This window comes from Dendrobium catenatum, unplaced genomic scaffold (assembly GCF_001605985.2).
Source record: "Dendrobium catenatum unplaced genomic scaffold, ASM160598v2 fragScaff_scaffold_1483, whole genome shotgun sequence".
In the NCBI taxonomy this organism is placed as follows: Eukaryota; Viridiplantae; Streptophyta; class Magnoliopsida; order Asparagales; family Orchidaceae; genus Dendrobium; species Dendrobium catenatum.
The window spans coordinates 2,406,624-2,428,793 of NW_021319945.1; the positions used below are offsets into that span (position 1 = coordinate 2,406,624).

At 35.9% G+C, this 22,170-nt stretch overlaps 1 protein-coding gene and 1 long non-coding RNA gene across 2 annotated transcripts in view; both read right to left on the minus strand.

Annotated features, from left to right (window-relative positions):
- LOC114581045 overlaps window positions 1–7,059 on the minus strand; it is a 29,698-nt gene extending 22,639 nt beyond the window's left edge. Inside the window, exons 1-2 of the long non-coding RNA XR_003702852.1 lie at window positions 6,925–7,059; window positions 6,724–6,819 (exon numbers count right to left, since the gene is read on the minus strand). This is a non-coding gene — a long non-coding RNA (uncharacterized LOC114581045). The remainder of the gene's footprint in view (window positions 1–6,723; window positions 6,820–6,924) is intronic.
- Window positions 7,060–9,234: 2,175 nt separating this feature from the next.
- LOC110115408 (esterase CG5412) lies at window positions 9,235–11,961 on the minus strand. The gene is made up of 6 exons (XM_020848623.2): window positions 11,612–11,961; window positions 11,421–11,519; window positions 11,291–11,332; window positions 11,059–11,188; window positions 9,817–9,918; window positions 9,235–9,651 (listed from the first exon to the last, which is right to left on the minus strand). Exons 1-6 carry the CDS (start codon window positions 11,873–11,875, stop codon window positions 9,539–9,541), a joined length of 750 nt encoding a protein of 249 aa, XP_020704282.1. The 5' UTR covers window positions 11,876–11,961; the 3' UTR covers window positions 9,235–9,538.
- Window positions 11,962–22,170: the final 10,209 nt, after the last annotated feature.

A 22,170-nucleotide genomic window follows, 5' to 3' on the forward strand; every position in this document is an offset into this window, starting at 1 on the left:
AGTTCAAAATCGAACACGAATCGAGCTTTTATTGAGCTTCTTATAGAGCTTAATGTCGAGCTTGTTCATGAACTTCAAATGATGTTGTTCGCGAACATTAATGAGCCGAACGCGTTAGTGTTCAAGCTTGTTTATTTAAGAATCGAGTATTTAAAATATTGTTCAAGTTTGTTTGCTTAGTTAATTAAATGATCACGAACGAGCTTTAATCGAACCGAACAATGAGTAGCTCGTCGAACGTTTGGTTCACTTGCAGCCCTAGTTCAACCGATCGAACCGTAAACATCTCCTTCTTTCGGTTCGTTGTTAGGTTCGATTTTGAGAACCTTGGTTTTTAGGCTTTTATTTATTTATTTATTTATTATTTTTTTTTTTTACATTTTTGCAAATGGATCTCATCTCCAGCTATCCACTGCATGAGTTAGTGGGGGTGCAAAGCATCAAAATAGACTAAATAGAATTTTTGTTTATATAACAGTGTAAATATAATTTGTAATGTGTTTCAATGTTTGTATAATAGTGTAAATGTAATATTGTAATGTATATTATCATTTAGTAAATGTAATTTATGTTTTGCATTACTTTTTATAAATGTTAATATGTAATTTGTAATTTGACAATTAGTGTTAGTATTTTGTAAATATAATTTGTGTTCATTTATAGTTGCTCAAATAATTATATGTACTTTAATATTTTGTCTTTTAAAAGAATTACTTAAATAAATCTGAGAAAACAAAAATGCCAAAAATTGAGAAAAATCGGGCTGCCTGATCATTTTGGGTTGAACCAAACCTGAACTAGGTCAGGTTCGGGTTCGAATTCCTGACCTGTTTCTATAATCGGGTCAGGTTTGGTTGACTCAGTTGGCAACCAGTCAAGTTTGGGTTGGACCCGAACCCAACCCGAAGACCTGTTTTGACACCCCTAACAATAGGCAATCACTTTATTCTACTACTAAAAACAAAAAATGGCACATGTGATAGAAAATAAGAAAAAGAAAAAAAAAGGTAAAGTGGTGAGTTAGCAAGGAGTTGCCATACAAAAACTCAGTTCAGTTTGATTTCCAACTTTGTATGGCCGGATTATCACTCGAAAATGCAAACTTAGCGGTACAAATGTACAAAATTTCCAATAACAAGATCAGCACAGGTTGATAGATATCATGCCCAAGAATGTTTTAGCTCCTCTTTAAGAAGGTTGTCAAAATAAAATGCTTTTCTAAATATCTTGTCAAAACCACCTCCTGCTGACTTTTGTATGACGAGCAATTCTTTCGATGGCAGCCTCAGCAATACTTTGCCCAGTTTTTATTGTTTTAAGAATGTTTTTTAAGCAATTAGCATACATATCATAACTAGAGAGAAGTAAGATTCTGGTTAGTGTTATGGGTGTTCTAGTCAACATAAAAGTTTGAAACATTGAAAAGTTATCGTCATGTGATTGGGAGAGATGATCCACCTCTCTAATTATAGATTGCTTGTATCTTTTATTCTTGTTGAGTTATTAATCAAAATTAGCCAATTGTTCCTCCAAAATCTGCTGCTTTTGCTATTTTTCTATGAATTCCCTACTGTTGCTTGCTGAATTTGATTCCAAGGCATATTAAATTAGTATCAAAGCAGTGTCTTGCGCTGAAAGTTAAAGCCCCCATCACTAATTTCTGCTGAAATTTTTTCCACCTTGCTGATTGTCATTGTTTGGCGGCCAAATTCATCAATTTTTTTTTGTTGTTTTTTGCGGATTCTGTGAATGAAAGCAAATAATATGGAAGCTTTGGAGAGCAAGATGGAACAACTTAGGATCGAGATGCAAGAGAAAGATTCCGGGATGGAGGAAAATTTTCTGAAATGGAGGGAAGGTTTTACTCCATGGAAAGTCGTTTTGGAAACATATAAGGCATGATGAAAACATTGATCGAGATGCAATCGAAGGCTTCGCCAGCTACTCCTAGAGCTGATTGGAAAGGGAAGAAAGCTTAGGTGGAAGATAATGAAGTGGAGAGCATTTTCCCTGAAGGACCACCCGGAGGGATTCCAAGGGGAGCTGCATCGGGGTGTCGAGAATAAATGGTAGCAGGAAGGGGGCAGACCGAACCCTTTCGGAGATCACCCAGGCAGGGAGGAAGGTGAACTGATGGAAGCAATGGTGGGGTCAGGGAGGAATGGAAAGAATCGCACCACCACTATATAGGAAAAATTAACGGATGAAGAAACCAATGGAGTATGGATACGAGGTCGAGAAGGTTAAAAATGCCGATTTTTGAAAGAGAAAATGCTCAAGATTGTGTGTACCAGGTGGAGCATTACTTTGCGATCAATGGTCAAATAGAAGGAGAAAAACTCATGGCGGCAGGACTATGTTTGGACTAAAAAGTCCTAGCTTGTTTTTAGTGGAGAGAAGCTAGATATGTGATCTATTTTGGGGAGAATTTATGGTTTGTTTATTGGAACATTTCCAAGCTATTCGGGTAGGGGACCTCTACGAACAATTCTATGCTTAACTCAAGAAGGTACTGTCATGGGGTAAAGGGAGAAGTTTGAGTTGTTATTAGGAACTGAGGGGAATTTTTAAGGGTTGAAAAGAAAATTCATGAAGGGCCTTAGGGAAGACAAAAGGGCAGAGCTCAGGGAGCTGAGGCCTAGAGGGCTGATAGAGACAATGGAGCTAACACAAAGGGTGGAGCGTGGAGGAGAAACATCAAAGGGAGAAGGCCAGCCAGAGCAACCCCATGGAAAGGGCTTATAGTAACACCTCTACAACATTGGCACCGAGAACCTAGATGGTGTCATTTCAGAGAGAAACATCTAAGGAGAAGAGCACTAGAGTTCGTCCTAGAGACAATTTCAAATGCTTCACAGAAACCGAAGTGCAGGATGTTAAGAACCACTGGTTTAATTCACATTGCTATCCTATCATTAGCCGACACGTGTACCTATCTTATATGCAGCTCTATAAATACACTTGTATATCTGTAAACAATGGAAGAAAAAATATTAATAAAGTTTTCATTTGTTCTTCTTCTTCCTCTGTACCGTCGGGTTATACGTTTCTACACAGGATAGGCGTCAAAAAGGTTATGCTTCAGGTGTGATAAGAGATTTACACCCAGGCATAGGTGCAAGACTCGAGCCCTTTAGGTCTTGATGGTTTCTGAAGGGGAAGAGGAGAGCATGGACGAGTTGGAGGATGTATTGGAGGATAAAAGGCAATTGTATTTGGATGTGGTAGAGGTATCCTTGAACTCTGTGGTGGGATTTACTCCAAATTATACCATGGAAGTAAAGGCACAAATTGGAGAATAATTTGTGATAGTTTTGGTGGATAGTTGAGCAACATATATAACTTCATCTCAAATTGGGTGGTGAATTGATTGAGTTAAAGTTAGTGAGGATGAAAGGATGTGGGGTTATGATGGGAACATGCAAGATAGAAAGGAGCAGGGAAACATTTAAAGGAGTGGTGATGACCTTACTGGATATTCAAGTGGTGGAAGACTTCCTTCTCCTAGATTTGAGAAGTACGGATATGATTATGGGGATGAAGTGGCTACAAACTATGGGAGATATGAAGGTGAACTGAAAATTATTGACCATGGAGATACATGTAAAAAGAAAAAAGGGTAGTGCTTCAAGGGAGGCAGGGCTCGGGCCTTATTCGCACAAAGGAGGCGGAGGGCTCAGACTGGACAAAGGCTTGGTTTGACTAAAGAATTGGAGGTAGACTGGGTTCGATTTCGTGTGGGATGTGAAGCCGAAGTTGCACATAGAGGAGGTAGAAGCAGGGTCAGGTCATGACGGTATCGCGTAGAGTACTCAAATCCACAGAGGAGGCGGCGGAAAATCAGCGACTTGGTGTTATTCGGGTTGGCAGAAATCGGACGGGAGACCTTTCTTGGTTTGCTTGGGTGCAGTCGGACTCAGTGTAGGAGGGGGACGGAGGCGAATAGAAGGTCCCCCGTGCTAGCTTGTTCCGTGAGGTCGAATTGAAAGAAGCCAGAGCATGATTTGTTCATTGGATTTAGACGGAGCTCTCCAAAGCAGCCAAAAATTCTTCTTCAATGGAAATATGACACCTGAATATGCAACAAGGGGCTATTTCACATAAAAGATAGATGCCTACATCTTTGGCATTTGCTTCATTGGAGATTGTAACTGGGAAGTGTGTCTCGAGCTATATGAATGAAGACCATTATCACCTTCTGAACATGACACATTTTGCAAAAGATAAAGAGGACATACTGTCTTTTGTTAATAAGATATTGGAAAACCAATACAATCAGGTTGAAGCTTTGGGAATGATCAGGGTTATGGGTGTCAATATTTGACACGACCCGAAAATCCGACTCGAACTCGACCCGAAAATTTTGGGTTAGGGTCAACCCGAACCCGAAACGGGTCGGGTTCGGGTTCAACATTTCGACCTGTTTCAAAAATCGGGTTGGGTTCAGGTTAACCCTTTGACCCGAAATTGATCTGATTTTGACCCGAAAACCCGATTTTGACCCGTAAACCCGAGATTGACCCATTTTTTGACCCAAAAAAGAGGAGATAACCCATTTTTGACCCGTAAACTAGCAATTTTTTGTTGAAAACGGGTCAATCGGGTCGTGTCGGGTTGACCCGGACCCGAAGCGGGTCGGTTCGGGTCAGGAAAACTGACCCGTTTTCAAAAATGGGTCGGGTTTGGGTTGACCCGAATAGTGCCGGGTCAATTTCGGGTTCGACCCGAACCCGACCCATGACCCGAAATTGACTCCCCTAATCAGGGTGGCTATTCTATGTGCACCTTCATCACCAGGTCATAAGCCTTCAATGTCAAGTGTAATAAAAATGCTTACTCGAAACACTAACATCCCAGACTTTGTTCCAGATCCATATCATTTCAAAGATAGTATAGGCTATGGTTTTGGTGAAGATATTTGAGACGGAGCTTTCGGGGGTCAGATTGTGGGTTTGATCGGTGAGAAGGAACATTTAACTGTTGTGTGTTGGAACAGTGGATAAATTCAGGAAAGATTAAGAACCTCGGGGCGACAGTTGGGTCGCAGACTTGGAATCGAAAAGGTGTAGTGCTAGGTCGTAGGTTGAGCGCGCAGGAGTGTCCGAGGAAGACTGGCGAGTCTGTGCTGGAGCGCGAGTTGATGTCGTAGATTGGAACACATGGTGGAGATCGTTCGCGAGCGGGATTGTTCTTGAAGTTAGATTGCAGCAAATACGCAGATGGTTCTTTGATTATAAAATTTGGACCAAGGTGGAGATTGTTAGGTATTGGTTCTGTTTTAGGATATGTTTATCTTGCGATTACCACAACAACATAAATATCTATAAATAGAGATTATATGTGATGTATAATTTGGGAAAATTTTGCATAAAGCTTTATGTTAGATTTTCCTCCAAAATTTTGTTCTATTCCCTCTTCTCCCTCTTCCTCTCTTGCAAGAAGAGCTCAAGAAAGCTCAAGAACTTTCCCAAGAATCTTAAAATTAATAAAGTGCTGTTTGATTTCAAATATTTATATATGTACGATCTTGTAGATAAATTGCTACCGATTAGAAGCATACTACTTGCTTTTGATTTAATTATTGTATCTTGCTAACATAATCTGATATTTTCTAGTGGTATTTTTTAAGGATATTTTGATAAATAATAAGGCCAGAGAGGAACATTTGGTGCAACGATTTGTAGTATTAAGTGAAGGAATATCTATTGAACATAAAAAAAAAAAACAAAAGAAATTAATGATTGATTAAAACATACTAATATCTAATAACATTGGAAGTCTTCATAGTTTGGCAATATTATATGGAAGATTTTTTCAAGGCATTAGTGTTATCATGGCACATATTTATGTTAGAATTGCTTTATTAAAGAGAAGCTTAATTCTGCTCCTATTCTAGCCCTTCCTAACTTCAAATGGATTTTTGAAGGTCAACTGATGCCTGGACAACAAGAATTGGGATAATGCTTGTTTAAGAGGGTCTACCCATCAAATATATCAGCCATAAGTTAGACGACGCTAAGTAAAACTGGACAACCACTGAGCAAAAATTTATATGTTATTATACCAGCATTATATCATTAGGAGCACTATCTAATACAAAAGAAAATTATCCTGCATAGAGATCATCAATCCCTCCAATACATTAACTCCTAAAAGAATATTTCCAACAAGCATGCCTGTAGGTCCTCTTTCTTTAAAAGATCATCTTCCTCTGCAAATATAAAGTACGAACCTTAACCACACAACCAGTGCTCTAAGTTAGCGTGGCCATCTACTTCATATACCTTATAACTCATGAATTGTTGCGGTTTGAAGCTCTCAAAGATTTATCTGTTAATGATGAAGATTTAATTGAAATTTGGAACAAATATAATCAACAACACAACGCTAATGATTATCAGGTTCAACAAGGATTCTTAATTAAAGAATCAGTTGTGCATTTTGAAGATGACGCTACGTGAATTTATCATACAAGACCAATATGTTCATACCATTGAAAATCAATTTTACAAGCCCAAATATAGCATGATATAGCCAAATTTGTGCAGAGGTGTGTTGTCTATCAATCACCAAAAGAACAAACACAAAATAATGGCTTATACACTCCTCTCGAGTGCCATTTAGAAAGCCGACAACATAGAAAATGATTTTACACCCAAAGCAGCTCGCAAAACCTCAAAAAGAAGACATTAAAATAAAATAAAATAAAAATAAAAAACTCACAATGCTGGAAAACATTCAGGCTCAGATTCTCGGCTGCTTTCGTCGCTTCTCCAACACTCCATATCCCAAACAAAGTCCTTACCGTCTCCATAGAAACTACACATGCACCGATTGCAAGAGTGACGGGAACCAAGAATCAGATATCCTACATAATAAGAACTTAAAAAACTACACAAGCAACCAAAAACACATTAACCATACTTTTCATGAATGCGGAGCAGCCGGGGCCAAGTAACGTATGGATTGGACTCTAGCGGCGTCGAGAGTCCAATGGGAAATTAGAAGCACGAGAGATCAAGGCTCTTGGGCGGGCTAAAGTATTTCTTTTTCTTGGAAAGCAGTCGCGGTCTGGTCGCTCATGTTCCGTCAGGTGGCGCAGAAGGACGAGCAATTTTGAAAGTTTCGAGCCCCGAAATTGGTATCAGAGTTTCAGACCACCGCTTACATAAAAGCGAAGCATTCACTAGCTCTCTCATGATCATTTATTGTAATGATAATTTTATGTAAAAAAATTATGCTCATATACTTAAATATAAAATGATACTACTTTTATAAAATATATTTTTATTTCACACATTATGTATTTTACTATTTTTTCTAATTACAATAAATCATTATATAATATAATTAAACTATTAGATAAATACAAAAAAAATTATTATGTAATACAATTTGACTGTTAGACATTCATAAGTATAATAACACAATTACTCATTTTAGAATTTGCAAAAAAAAAGTATTTTAACCATTAAGATTGTTTTAACTTTTAAGCTTTAATGTCAATTAATTTTTTGTTTGCCAATTTATATGGCTATCCAAATTAATGCAAACCTACCAAGTTTATGTAAAATCACCTAACATATTCCCAAATTTTGACGGAAAATTTTTGAAGTCCGTCTTATCAGACGATTCGTTCATAAATATTTGGTCAATGAAAAGCATAAAAATCACCTAATTTATTTGAAGCATTCACCTATAAAATTTAATGCCTACGTTATAAATTCATGCATGTATGCATAAAAAGTTAGGTACTGATATGAAGATATTCTTTATGGTGTGACTTAGGCTTCGTTTGGGATGATTTTTTTATTGTTTTTTAAAACGGATTTTTAATACAAAAATAAAAAATTTTGTACTAAAACTCCGTTTTATAAAGCAGTAAAAAGCCGTCCCAAACGAAGCCTTAGATGGGGAAAAAACAACTGTGGTTCTGTATCTTTGGTTGCTGATAGGCTCACTGAAAGATTAGTTACGTTGCTATGTGTCTCTTTTAGGAGTGACAGTAGGTAGATACGTTCCCAATAAAATAAAAAATAAGAAAGGATATTCTTAATATTAAGTACTTATTATGAAGAAATTCTTCTAGAACTGAAAAAAATTAGGTCAGGAACTGTGTGATGTTCCTCGTTGGAGGAGGGAGATCTCAATCTCCTCCCGACGCATTAACTGTTGGGAAATCATCCCAGCTAATATGAAAAAATAAGCGATATGAGTATTCATTACAGAGACATATTTTCAGGAATATAATTAAAAGAAAACCTAACCGACAAAAAGTACGTTTAATAGGTCCCGTTTTCTTAAATACCTTGTGAGCATAACAAATTAAAGGGGGTGACCATTCAGGTCAAGGATCGGGTTTGGGTCGAATCTGACTTGACTCAGCCGTAAATGGGTTGACACTAATCCGACCTAATTTTGTAAATGGGTCAGGAATGTCAAACCGGACCCGACACATGCAGATTATTGAGTTGACCCGACCCGACACAAACTGCGAGCAAAAGCGTCATCTGCAATTATGCGAACTATCAACCTCGCTACAAGAGTCATATGCGGTTCTGCAAATGCCGTTGCCGGAAACACGAAGCCTCGAACTCGACTAGACGTCGTCGGCAGCACAAAGCCTTGAACTCGACCTCAACCAGATGACATCTCGAAGGCAGCGGCAGAGAGCCATCGAAGGCAACGGCAGCTCAGAGCCATCAAAGGTAGCAGCAGTTTGAAGCCTCGAACTCGACCAAACGCCGTCGTCGAAGGAAGCAAAGACGTGACATGATGCAAGTCGCGAGACTGGAGACAAGGCATGGTCATCGGGTCATGACCTAACGTTTGGCATGATTGACGCGACGATCGGACAAATGGGTCAATGCTGGTTGGTTTCTAGTTTCCGGGTCAACCCGAACCTAATCCGGTTTAAAAACGGGTTTGAATTACAAACCTAAACCCAACCCGTATGACAAACGGGTTGATCCGGGTTACCCAAACCTGGATTTTTTTGGGTCGGGAGTCGGGTCGGGTTTTGAATCGTATCAGATTTCGACATTCTGATTTGAACAAATTAAATCCATTTTAATATCGCTTGGTTTCTCTATATAAATTTGTTTCAGGAGTACCAAATTAAACTTTTGAATGATATTAACTTTGATCTCTAAAATAGAAATCAACGTTTGAAGTGCGTCACTTAAAATGAGTTTGGTTTCATTGTTGCAACTAGCGAGAGCCGAACTCAATACATGAACCTTATACCCTACAGTTGGCAGTAGGCATGATATGACAATTTGACGCATGAAACGTATCATAAAAATAGGAACACATTACAGAAGCCTATGACAAGTTTTTAAATAGAAATCAAGATATCCACATGTGTGGAAATTATACAATCTTATCCAGCCCAAGCAACTGGAGCACCCAGCTTTATTGATAATTTAGATGGCTCCATGCATGGAATAATCAAATACGTACGGTATCCAAGCTATAAAGTTCCTGAGGTCTATAATTGCAATAGAGCAGCTTCAATGGATTCCTATGCACATCAGCATCAAGCAGCTTCAATGGATTCCTCACACTTAGAGCGAGAGAGCTCAGTTTCTTCATCCATATTCTTCTCAATCCGATCTATGTAACCTAGCACTGTTTCCAGGCTCTTATCATCTGGAAAAACAGCAGCGCAAGTGTGCAAATTAATAATGGAAACGAAATATTAATAACTGATTATTTAGTTTTAATCATCTTACATATGATAGTTTATTGTAAAAGCATTTTCATCCTTTTATACTTGGTAAAATGCACAGATACAATATGATTAAAAAAACAGACCAAGTCTGGGGACGGTATGACCCCTTGAGTGGCGGACAACAAAGGGGTCCACAAATGCGTCCAAAAGAGCTTCGCCGCGCTCCTTTAAGAAGTCCAAGTCCCCTGCAGTTAAAATATTTGTATAAACTAAAATTAATAAGATTAAACGACAAGGCATATTTAAGCAGCTCTTTCATATGCGATGAAAGTGACCTAATTGTCACAAAAAAAAAAAAAAGAGAGGAGGTGACATACTTCAAAACTTTATTGCATCACATGTTTCAAGTGTTCACCGGTTATTCTTTTTAATTTAAGATTTTTCGCTAAGAATGGACTGTTTGGTGTCCTATGCCCACACCGGCGAGTCAAAAGAATTTTTCTGTTAGGTGGCGCGAATCACCAAATAAAAAAGTAGGTTAAAACACTTAAAACCAAAATTATGCATGTTTTTTTTTGAACGGGGTATTCCACTTCAAATGGAGTTTGGCTGGTGTAAATAATTAGTAGGCAGAACCTAACGAGACCATCCATCAGCATCAGGCTCATGCTTGTTTTGCCCCACCGAAGAGGCGAGGCCAAAGTAAAAATTATTACGTGCGGGTCTGGATTCGTTCGACGACCAACAAAAATGCTCCACGTCACCCCAAAAAATTACGGCGCTCGGTATCGAGTACTTGGTACCACTCGGTACCCAACGCGGAACCGGACGATTCTCCCATCCGTTGTCCGCACTGAATAATCTCCCCCATAATAGAGGGGATTTGAACCCGGGATGAGGGGTTCCCAACTATGCTCACTCACCAACCACTAAGCCTCAGTGGGTAAAATTAAGCATGTTTAAATATATTCTTATAAGCTGGGTAATTCTAATCCACTTGTTAAATCACGACCTTTTTGGAAAAAAAAAAAATCTAAGTTCTAAAGCTTACTTAACCCCAAAATTTATCTCTTGCTAAATAGCAAATTTTTAATGAAGCTAAGGTATATTTTTATTATTTGCTAAAAGGTCAAACAAACTAGAATATTGAACCAAAAAGAGTTCAGACGTTTTTCTAAATAAGATTCATAGATATTTGTTTTTGTTTCTTGACTCCAAAAAAAAAAATTCCAAGAGCTGGATTATCTTCCACCCGCAATTTCCAACAACCGCGTGCCTTTTTCTGTTCCAGCAGATTCGTAGGAAGGTTCATGAAGTAGTGGCTGGAAGATTTGGGGAGGAAAGCATTTTTTTTATTTTTATTTTTTAAGGAAGATGCGAAATACCTATGAAATGGAGGGACGGGCACTTTATCTTGACATCGAAAGCCTTCTCCACCACAATTGGAACAGGAATCTTCCCCCCGCCAATTATCACAACGTTCTTCACCTGTGGCACGCTCTTCAAAGCCAAGCCCTAGTAATTTTAAACCAAACAAAATGAGAAACAAAACATTTAATCATCAAATTAAGCTGTCCGAATTCGAAAGTGCAGGAAAATAAGAACAGCCCTCCTAACCTTCGCCTGGAGACCAGGCAGCGCCGCGGAGAGGGCCGCCCCCTGCGTTATTATACACCCATAATCAACACCCAAATTGAAAATATTCCGAAAATTGGGGAAAGAATACAATAAAAACAAAAAAAAACACCTGGGAAAATCCCATCAACCCATCGAACGGGCCATGCTTGATCATCAGATCCTCGATGTAGTCAAGGCACTCATCGAAATTTCTGAACTCCGTGAAACCCTAATTTTTGTTGCCAAATGAGGGAAAAATCAAAGAGTGATTTGACGTATCACAGAATCGAATGAAAGATCGACGATGAGGGAAACGGCCACCTTATTGAATTGGAACCATTCGTAGTAAGGTGGATCGAATATGCCTTCGACTTCCGATTTTCCCTCTGCGGGGAACGGTGCGTCGGCGAAGAAGAGATCGAGGCGGGCGGTGACGAGATCCGGCCACTTCCCCAACACCTGCTTCCTCATGATCTCGGCGCTAGTGCGGAAACCGTGAAGGCAGAGAAAACGCGGCCGCCGGCGGCGATACTCGGAAGCGCCTATGGCGTTGGTAGGTTCCGTAGGGACGGTGAGGCTTCCCATGGTCAACGTATGTCGTTTCGAGGAGAGACCGAACACCAAAGAGCCTATGTGATCTGTTTGTCACGGAGTCATTTTATATTTTTATGTTCGAAACGGTTCATAAACTTTCGTATGGGGTTAGGTGGGAGCTCTTTTTATTTTTTATTTTTTTCAGAATGTGGCAGCAGATTTTGCCCTGTTGGCTGATTTTACATCACATAAAAAAAAAATAATAAATAAAGAAATAACGCAAACGAATTAGAGATTCGCTTAAGTAAAAAAAAAAATTAGGTGATGACTAATATTTTTATTATAATTGTTAATATATTTTATTAAAATATACTATAAATAATTTAGACATTATATTCATTTCAATAATTAAAAATTTTCAAATTTCTTAATTTGAATTAATATTTAAGATCATTCTCTAATTATCTAGAAGATATAGGAGTAAATTATAAATTTTGTCATTTACATATAGATTATAATTTATTATATCCATTATTTAAAATTCTTAAGTTATTGATCCATATATTTGATTATTCTTTAAAATGTTGGAAGAAATTTTTCAAATCACATCTTAATTCTTTGCATATAATAAATTGCTTATCATCTCTTAGTTTATTACCTTTTATAAGAAAGAAGATAATATTGGCAATTTTTTTGCTTAATAATTCTAATTGAATTTTTAATTAGGCCAATAATAACTTAGAGATTGTAAAATGTTCATTAAATGATGTCCAAGGTAATATGGGTCTATTTGGAAGTAATTTGATGACTTTATGCATTGGAAAAATATGATTGTAATTGCTCTAAAATTTAATTAAGAAGTGTATTTCTTACAATATATTCAATTATAATCTTCTATTTTTTTATTGTGATTCTTGGTCGAAAGTGAATTTTATCATATATTGATATAATTGGATTATATATGCCTTCTTTCATTTTCTATAAGTGCTGAAGATAGTTCGGCGTCGCCTAAACAAAACTCTATTATTGTTGAGGAGAAATTATTTTGTGCGGAGTCTGGATGGTAAGAACCATTCAGACATGTGAGTGTACACATTTTTATATTGCGTGTATCAAATTGGTGTACGCAATGTGTGTACATAGTGTGTACACTTACATTCCAGACGGTTTAAGAGTCCCTCAACACAGTGTGAACACACAAAATAATTTCTCATTGTTAAGCGACTCTTAAATAATAAAGCCAGCACAACATTATTATCACTGTCAATCACATTCATTAATAATGTAATTGATTGTTGCCAAACCAAAACTCTATTAATATTTAGAGGCACTTGAATGATATATGCATTATCACTATCACATTCAATCACATTAATTAATTTGGTCTACCAAACTTGCTTACTCTGTGTGTATGATTATATTTTAAATGTTGTTTGGAACAATTTAATTTAGTTTAAAAGTAATGCCATTAAATATGCATGTTTTATCTAAAAATGATGAATTGATGTCTTGAAAATCAAAGATTTTTTTTTAAACTAAAAGAAATTCAAATGGTTAAAAATATGTCTTATACAATTGTAGTCATGTAATTCATAGTCATTTATTTTTTTAATGCTATATCTTTATGACAATTTTTGTCTTCCTTTTTTTGTTAAGGGTGTGGGGGGAGGGGAACTTTTGAGTCAATTAGGCAAATTCACGTACACGTCACGTACCCAAGATTCAAACTTAACACCTCTTAGTTAATTGTCAAAGCTCCTAATCAACAAATCAAGATGTATTGTGTTCTTAACTTCACCTTTTCTCAAGCTCTTAACATATCATTGAGATCATTAATAAATTCGTTGCAAGGTTTTACCTACTTTCCATCAAAATTGCTGTGTTTCCTTTTTTGGAATGTTATAAGTCTCAAGAAATCTCACTTTATTAGCACAAATTTTGATACAATATTATATTAAATACTTCAAGAATTAAATTCAGATTCATCTAAAGACCAACTTCTTATAGTCAAATTGAGCCCCTTGACTAAATAAACCCAGCAACCTCAAAAGATATTCGATATCATAATTGAGTCAAAATCAAGTACTTAAAAAATAATTGAAAATTTTAGAACATTAATTGAAGGACCAAATGATCTTCCAATTTTGCATGCTTATAATCAAAATGAACGCTTTGATGAGATGAGCCCAAAGAAATGAAACGCTTTACCACTATGCCCACTAGAAATGTATTATTTTTTATTTATTTTTTTTATTTTTTATTTTCACTAGAAATGTATTATAAATATACATTCATTCTTCACATGAAGGGGGCCTAGACATAAGTTTAGAGAGAGTTTGGAGATCTAAAGTACTCTAGAACTCTATTTGATGTTATATTTTAACAATCACCACTAGCCATTGTCTGACTACATTATCTGATTGTGATCGCTTAACTACTTTCATGCATTGTCTTCTCTGAACCATCATCGTATGACTGTCATTATCTGATAAATACCGTTCGATTGGTGTCATGCGATGTTGTTTCCTAATCTTCGTCATTTACCAACCGTCACTTAATCATTATGATCTAATAACAATCATCTATTTGCCATCAAACTATTGTTGTACAACTATTGTCACTCTAAAACTATCATCATATAATCATTATTAGATTCATACCCTATAACTTATGTATCTCTAGTATTCTCCCTCACATTTAAATAAATACAAACTTGTACTATATGTTTTGTAATTTTATTTTCTCCAATTGAGGGAAGGACTCTTATAATATATCTACATAGTAAATCATTTGATCTGGGCACGGCCATTCAAATTTTTAATGTAAAAACAACCTCTACAAGAAAAAAAGATTTTCACAACACTTTAGAAGGGCTTCTGCGGCAGTTTTAACCGCCACAAAAAACTTGTTGTGGTTCCAAAATTATTGTATGACCGTTGTAATTAGTATTCACTGTAAGGAATTTTTTGTAAGGGTTTTGTAATAGGTGGGGTAGACATTTAATCATTTTTTTAGTTGTGGTTTAAATCATCGCTATTTTGGAGCAGTACTATTAGCAGTTTAAATCGCTGCTATAAGTCCAGAATAGCGGCGGCTTAAATCACTGCTATATCTCCAGAATTGTGGTGATTTAAATCTTCCAATATGTCACAATCTTCCAATATGCCCCAACCTTCCAGCCCACATATTTCAGTTCCTTATACTCCAACTAGATAATACACATCAACATCCTCCACTACAGATTCTCTTCCTCAAACCAACAATACAACTTCACCATTACATGATATTCTTTCACTCCTAACTCAATCCACTTCGTCATTACATACATCACCTCCTACAATAATAGATATCCCTCCACCTCTAAATCAATCCACACATGCCATGGTAACAAGGCTTCGGATAGGAAAGCTTAAACATAAACACATTGTTAGTATGAATGCCTCTTCTTTTTCAACTGACCCAATCTCTTATAGTGAAGCTATTAAAAATCCAGTTTTGCACAAAAGCAATGTTTGATGAATTTGATGTCCTTCAACAACAAGCTACTTGGACATTAGTTTCATCACATCCATCTCAAAACATTTTGGGATGTAAATAGATATACAAAACCAAATTCAATGCAGATGATATTGTTGCTAGACATAAAGCACGACTAGTTGCTCAAGGTTGCAGTCAACAATTTTGTTTAGACTATCTTCATACGTTTAGCATGGTTACTAAACTTCCTACTATAAGAATATTACTTGTTGTTGCTACTAAAGTCAAATGGAAGATTCTCCAACTTGATGTCTCCAACTCATTTCTACATGACATGCTAAAAGATAAGGTTTATATGGCACAACCTACCGTTTTCAAGGATTCATTGTATCCTGAGCATGTGTGTATTCTTCAAAAGTCCATTTATGATTTAAAACGGTCACCAAGATAATGGTTTGAGACATTTCCTAGCTATCTACTTGACTATGGTTTCATGCATAGTACAGATGATCCATCATTATTAATATATAATACAAATTCTTTTGTTATTTGCATACTTGTATATGTGGATGACATCTTACTTACTGGCAACAATGATCAAACCATTGCTCATCTTTTGGATGCTCTCTCCACTTGGTTTCATATGAAAAACCTTGGATTTATCTCTCATTTTCTTGGAATGCATGTGCTTCAGTTATCTAATGGTTTGCACCTATCTCAAACTGCATATGCATTCTAGATTCTTCGTCGTGCTGGAATGGCTGATTACAAACCCATCTCTTCACCAATTCTCTAAAAGTTTCTCACAAATTCAGCAACCTCACCACCTCTTCTACCGTCGACTGCTTCAGATGAATTTCGACACTTAGTTGGATCACTCCAATATTTGACAATTACTTGTCCAAACATTGCTTTCACGATCAACAAATTGTGCCAACATATGCATGACAATCGGGTGTCTATTATGAGTCCATCACTTTGGATTGCTCTCATTTCTATTTTAAGTTGTATTTTGTCATTTAATGCAATTTTTTCAGCTTTGTATTTTCTTTTTTAAATTTTTTGACCTGATAGTTGTTCGTCCCTTTTATTTTTGAATAAAAAAACTTGTGGAAAATAAATAAATAATATAACAACAACCGATTAGATTGATATAAAATTAATTTGGGCCCGTGAAGTAAAACCTATAGCGATCACAATCAATAAAAATTTCAAGCACATTTCAAACAAGATAAGAAAGATCATTCGACCACATTAGCAAAATATCTAATCATCTTGAGGAAGCGGTGTCGAGGAGAAGTCATCACGAGCAATGAGGCGATTCGGCTAGTGACAATGAGCAAAATCACAGACAGCAATTCCAATGAATTGCAAATTACGATTCCAGAGAAGTAGCAAACTACGATTCGACTAGTGCGAGAGGGCATGGGATTTGTCTTGAAGTGAGCTTTTAAGAGGAAGAAAAGTCGCCGACACAACTCTCCTTGGCCTATTGGTTGAGAGCTTATGCTTCCAACTAAGAGGTCCAAGGTTCGAGTCTATGTGTATGCGTTGTGTGTGTGAGTTTGCCTTAAATGACCTAAATGTCCCAAAAAATAAGAAAAGCCGCCGTGAGGACGAGAGTTTAGTTGAGAAGTGCAAATCAGATCCCCCACTCCCCCTCCTCAATTATCTGTCCTTGATTATATGTGTATTATAGATAAATATTATAATTATATAAATGAATTCAAATATATAACTTTTAATTTTAATTTAAGAAATTATTAAAATTTAAAAATATCATTCATTTAATAACATTTATAATTTATGAAACTCTAAATTTTTTAAATCTTCCAAAATTTTATCTTGAGATTTTTTTTCTAGAATTAAGACTTTATCTTTTCACATTTTTTCGGGCAATATAATCTTTGTGTTCATGCTTCAACATTTTCATACAAGTTGACGATAACCTATTCAATGTCCGTTCATTTTTATGACCTCAAAATTGAAAAAGAAAAAAAAACTAAAATGAAATTGATGTTCACTTAATTTTGATTAACAGTGGTTAAATATAATTGATTAATAACATAAATAAGCATAGAAAGCCACTAAAGCCTATAAATATTCTAATTATAAGAAGTATATATGTGAGAAAATTAAATGAGTAAATTTTCTTTTCTTATATTTTATTTCTCTAAGGGCATCTCCAACCGAACGCTAAACGAGTGTATGGAGTCGTTCCGTCGCTCCAACCGAACGCAAAAATTTCCGCCATTTAATCGCAGGTGAACAGTGCGACGCCAATATTGGCGTCGCACTGTTCACCCACGCCATTTTTTGCTCTCAACCGGAAAAACGCGCGAAAGGGAGAGCGATCGTTACCTTCTCAAAAACACCTAAAATGGCGTTCGATTGGAGCATCACCGCGCCATTTTGAAGTTTTGCGTTACTTTGCAGTGAAAAATGAAGTTTTCGGTTGGAGATGCCCTAAGTGACGAATAGCTTAAATTATTCTAATTTGGATGTTTTTTTTTTTTTGGGAAAATAATTTGCATGCTATCATTGATGTTTTCGTAGCACCTTATCCTTCCGCGGCAATATTCCTCGATCCATTGCCTGCAAATCTGACCTCAACGCCCGATCACTTGCTTCAATGCAAGAACCTCATTCTTGCCGTCGAAACTAGCTCCAATCGGATACAATCTCTTCTTCGATCTGCATACGTAAATACCGTTGCTCAAGAGAGAGATTTCCACTAGCGGCTGCATTTCGGCCCAGCTCAACGCAAATCGCCACCAATTTCCTGCTCCGTCTCATATTCTAAGGAACTCTCGTCGGCGATCCCATATTTTCGCCGTCGCTCAGGAGATCCGGCCTGTTGGGCGTCTCGTGGCCAGAAGACTTTGCAATCCATCAAGATCTTCTTCCGGCAGCGCCAACTACACCTGCTGCTTCCTCCGCACATTATCAATCCCTTCTCCTTCCATACCGAACTTTATCCTCGTAACGTCCACCCACGACAGGTTTGGCGTGTGCCCTGAACTTAACACCGTCCAGAGCCACCGTTGATCCACGCCTAAGACGAATTCCTGTCGCTATTCTTCGTAAGAACACCTTTCATGCCGTCAAACAACTCCGATCCATTTAATATCCCAGCAAGAAGAGGCTTTAAGATCAAAGGTCTTCGTTGACGAGGTTCGCGATCGAGCCCTTTGTTATTTCCAAGACTTCAGATTCAACCGACAAATTACAACATTGGCTTCCCACCGATTATACCATAGTCAGCTGGATCAAAATAAGCTCATTTCTAATCCCTGTCGATCAGCAGCTCTTTTGTCTCGATTTCCACAGAAGTCCCAAGTCCGGCAAGACAGTCAAGACCCGCCCATTCTTTATTAATTCTTACCAAGACAGCACTTCCGTCCATGATCCAGCGATCACCGACAGCTTACTCCTTCAAAACTCAAATCCTGTGTCTCCTTGATGAACAAATCTGACTCTCCATCTCAGCCGTGTACGTGATGCATATGAAGAAAAAATTAGAATAAAAATTACATTCAAAATTAATAATAGAAGCAGAGCAATTCAAAAATATTATGATAAAATGAATAATAATTGCTAGGGTGTATGTAGATGGTTTGAAATTGTGCTACTACAAAGGGATGTTTTCTAAATGAACAACTAAATTCATAAAATTATTTCACGCAAAATGTTCTTCAATGCCTTAGCAACCCTTTTGAGATCATTGAACATGTTCTTGGAGATCTTATCTTTGATGAAAATCATAATATCACAAGGACATTTGCTAAAGAGATAATAGAGGTGTCAGATGTGCAAAGTAACCTTTGCACATGGTTGATCTTGATGGTCAACTTGTATGAATAATTGCTATGTTTCCAGTGGTCACTAAATTTATGGGCACCAAGGAGTACAGAAATTTTCATAAATATCTAATGGTCAAAATTTTCTTTTTCAACATCTTTGTTTTTCAATGCAGAAAGATCGATATGTTTGAGAGAATGTGGCAAAATGTAAGTCAACCTCGACCAGATCAACTAAGGGAAGTTAGACCTTGAGGATATGGTCACTATAAAAGAGGGAGTAATTATGTGAACCTAATTATAATTATTAATGATTAAATATAGTTAATTAATAGCCTAAGTAAGCCCGAAAAATATTATAAGCCTATAAATGCCTTAACTAGTTGTATGTGAGCATAATGAAATAAATAAGTTTTCCGAAATTTTATTTCCGTTTTCTTTTCTTTTCTTTTTTTTGGACTGCTGAATAATTTAAGATGTTTTAATCGCGATTTTGTATCCCATCAAATTTCTATGATGTTTATATTATTATTTATTGACAATGTTGGATTTATAAAAGACCGGATCTTTGATATTATTCATGTTCACGATACCAAGTGCATAAGAAAAAAAACTATGATGTGCTTTCAAATCATAATCTCAATATATAGTCAAGATATTTGAGGTCAATGATACAATGATGCAAGTAATGTGTGTGTTGAGTGAAATATATTACATGTTTTATCTATCAATGATTGACCTTTTTGTATAATCTACTTATTTATTTGACACCTAAATTCTAGTTTATAAAAATTTCACTTATTGTTTCTTATAGTCAATTTGGTTGGTTCTTCATATGAAATAGAAGATCAATAAAAAATTGGCACATTTTGAAATTGATGTTAGACTTAAATATTCAATTGAAGAGTTTTAAAAATAAAGTTAGTCAAAAGCTTTGGTTTTTTTAGAATCTCTCTATGATTTTTTTATCTATATCAAATATTAGCAAAAAATGTGAAATTTGATTATATATATGCTTATTGATTGATTACTTGGAATAGTCTTATCATAATTGAATAAGTATTTTGCACAATCAAGATTGTCAAGACAATGTTAAGAAATAAGATGGAACATAATTTTCATACAAGTTCATTGATAATATATATTAAGAAGGATATTGCTAAGACATTTGAGGTAGAACTAAGAATTAACAAATTTGATTTAATAAATAAGCATTATAGATAATTTAAGATTCCTAACCATAATGATTGGTTAAAAAAAGTTTTTTTTTTTAAAAAAAAACTTATAGGTTATTCATATTTCACTACGGGAAAACACGCGATTACCGGCGGAATTTCCGGCGGAAATAAATTCGTCACAAATTCCGACGGATTTTCCGGCGATTTTCCGACGGAAAATTTTCACCGAATTTCCGACATATTTCTCGATTCTCTTTCCGACGGATTTTTTTCGTATGCATTTCCGGCGGAATTTCCGGCACATTATTTTGCGCCGGAAGGCCTTTTTCGACGCGCATCAAACCGGCGGAAATATTTCCGTCGGAAATCCGTCGGAAATTAGCATTTCCGACGGATTTTGGACAATTTTCCGGCGAAAATGTCTGCCGGAAAATGAAGTTTTTCCTGTAGTGTTTCTAAACTTTTTGTCTTCTTTTATTAGTTTATATAATTGAACATATTTTGATTTTTTAAATTGATCTTTACTTTTGCCATCACTCTTTTTAAATCCTAGTTGCATCACTAATAACAGGATTTAGTAAGATTTGTATTTTATTTTTTCATGAGTAGTATTACATTGATAGAAATTAAAAAAAAAAAAGAAAAATGAAAAAAAAAAATAGATAGATAGATAATCAAATTCTAGAGCACTTGCAACTCTACAAAAATTGGCTAAATGAAGAAAATAAAGTTTTGAGATGATAAATAACAGGTTAGGCAATGTGTTATGTGAAATCAATCTCCATTTGATGTTATTGGAAGCAAATGAAATAAGTAGTAAGCTAAATGTACAAGAGCATTGGAAAACTCTATAAATTTAGTGGGGAAGAAGACTTACCTCATTTTATTGATTGCTTTCTCTAAGGGAGAGTATTGATAGAATTATAGGAATCTTAATGACTCATTCAACATCATGTAACTACTTAATTTGAACTAATTAATTACGAATTATCATGACCTATAATGACCCCTAACTCACTCATATACTACTCATTATAATCATAATCCTAACATGATCACTTGCCACTTCTAAACAATGTTGTGCTTAATATATATTGAAATACCAGCTAGAGAGACCAATAATTAAAGGAAAAAATGACGTGAGGATGTAGTCCTTAGAAGGGATCTAATGCTCACTACTGCTCAGAAGAGCATACAATAAAAAAAATAAAACCTATCAGTCAAATATTTCACCTAATTACAAGCAAAATAAAACCTAAAAAAAAGATTAGAAATGCCATGAGCCATCACCCAAAAAAGAATTGCAAAGATTTGTAATTTGAATAGGCAAGAGAAACTTTGCAAAAAAAAAAAAAAGAGTAAATAATCTACATAAAAGGAAACAAAAAAACAACAAAAGAAGAAATAAAAAATGAAGAATAAAAAAAGAGTGGAATGAACCACCCTCATATGCCTAAAAATAAAAGGCATCAGATCAACAGAAAAGGTACAGACGACCACTACAACGGCATAAAAGATCAATAATAATCATAATTGGAAGCAAAGCAAACAAATCAGCATTAGCTACCAGCTCATACAAAAGAAAAAAATGAGCTCCACATAAGGACCACATTTATTTGTCCATCAATTGATTAATGCTCTACATATTCCTTAAAAAAATATCTATTTTTTTTAAAAAAATAAATTTAATAGATCCTTACATAGTGTACTCAGATTCTCCTCAATTACCATCATAAATGCACCGATCCTAATCATCTAACCACATTGGATTGTACTAATCCTACCCTTTTTTTAACGAAAACACTTAAAAAAAAACAAATTGAAAACTCAGTTGACGTGATCCACCTGACTATGATCAAATAAATAAATAAAAATTTTTAAATATAAAATT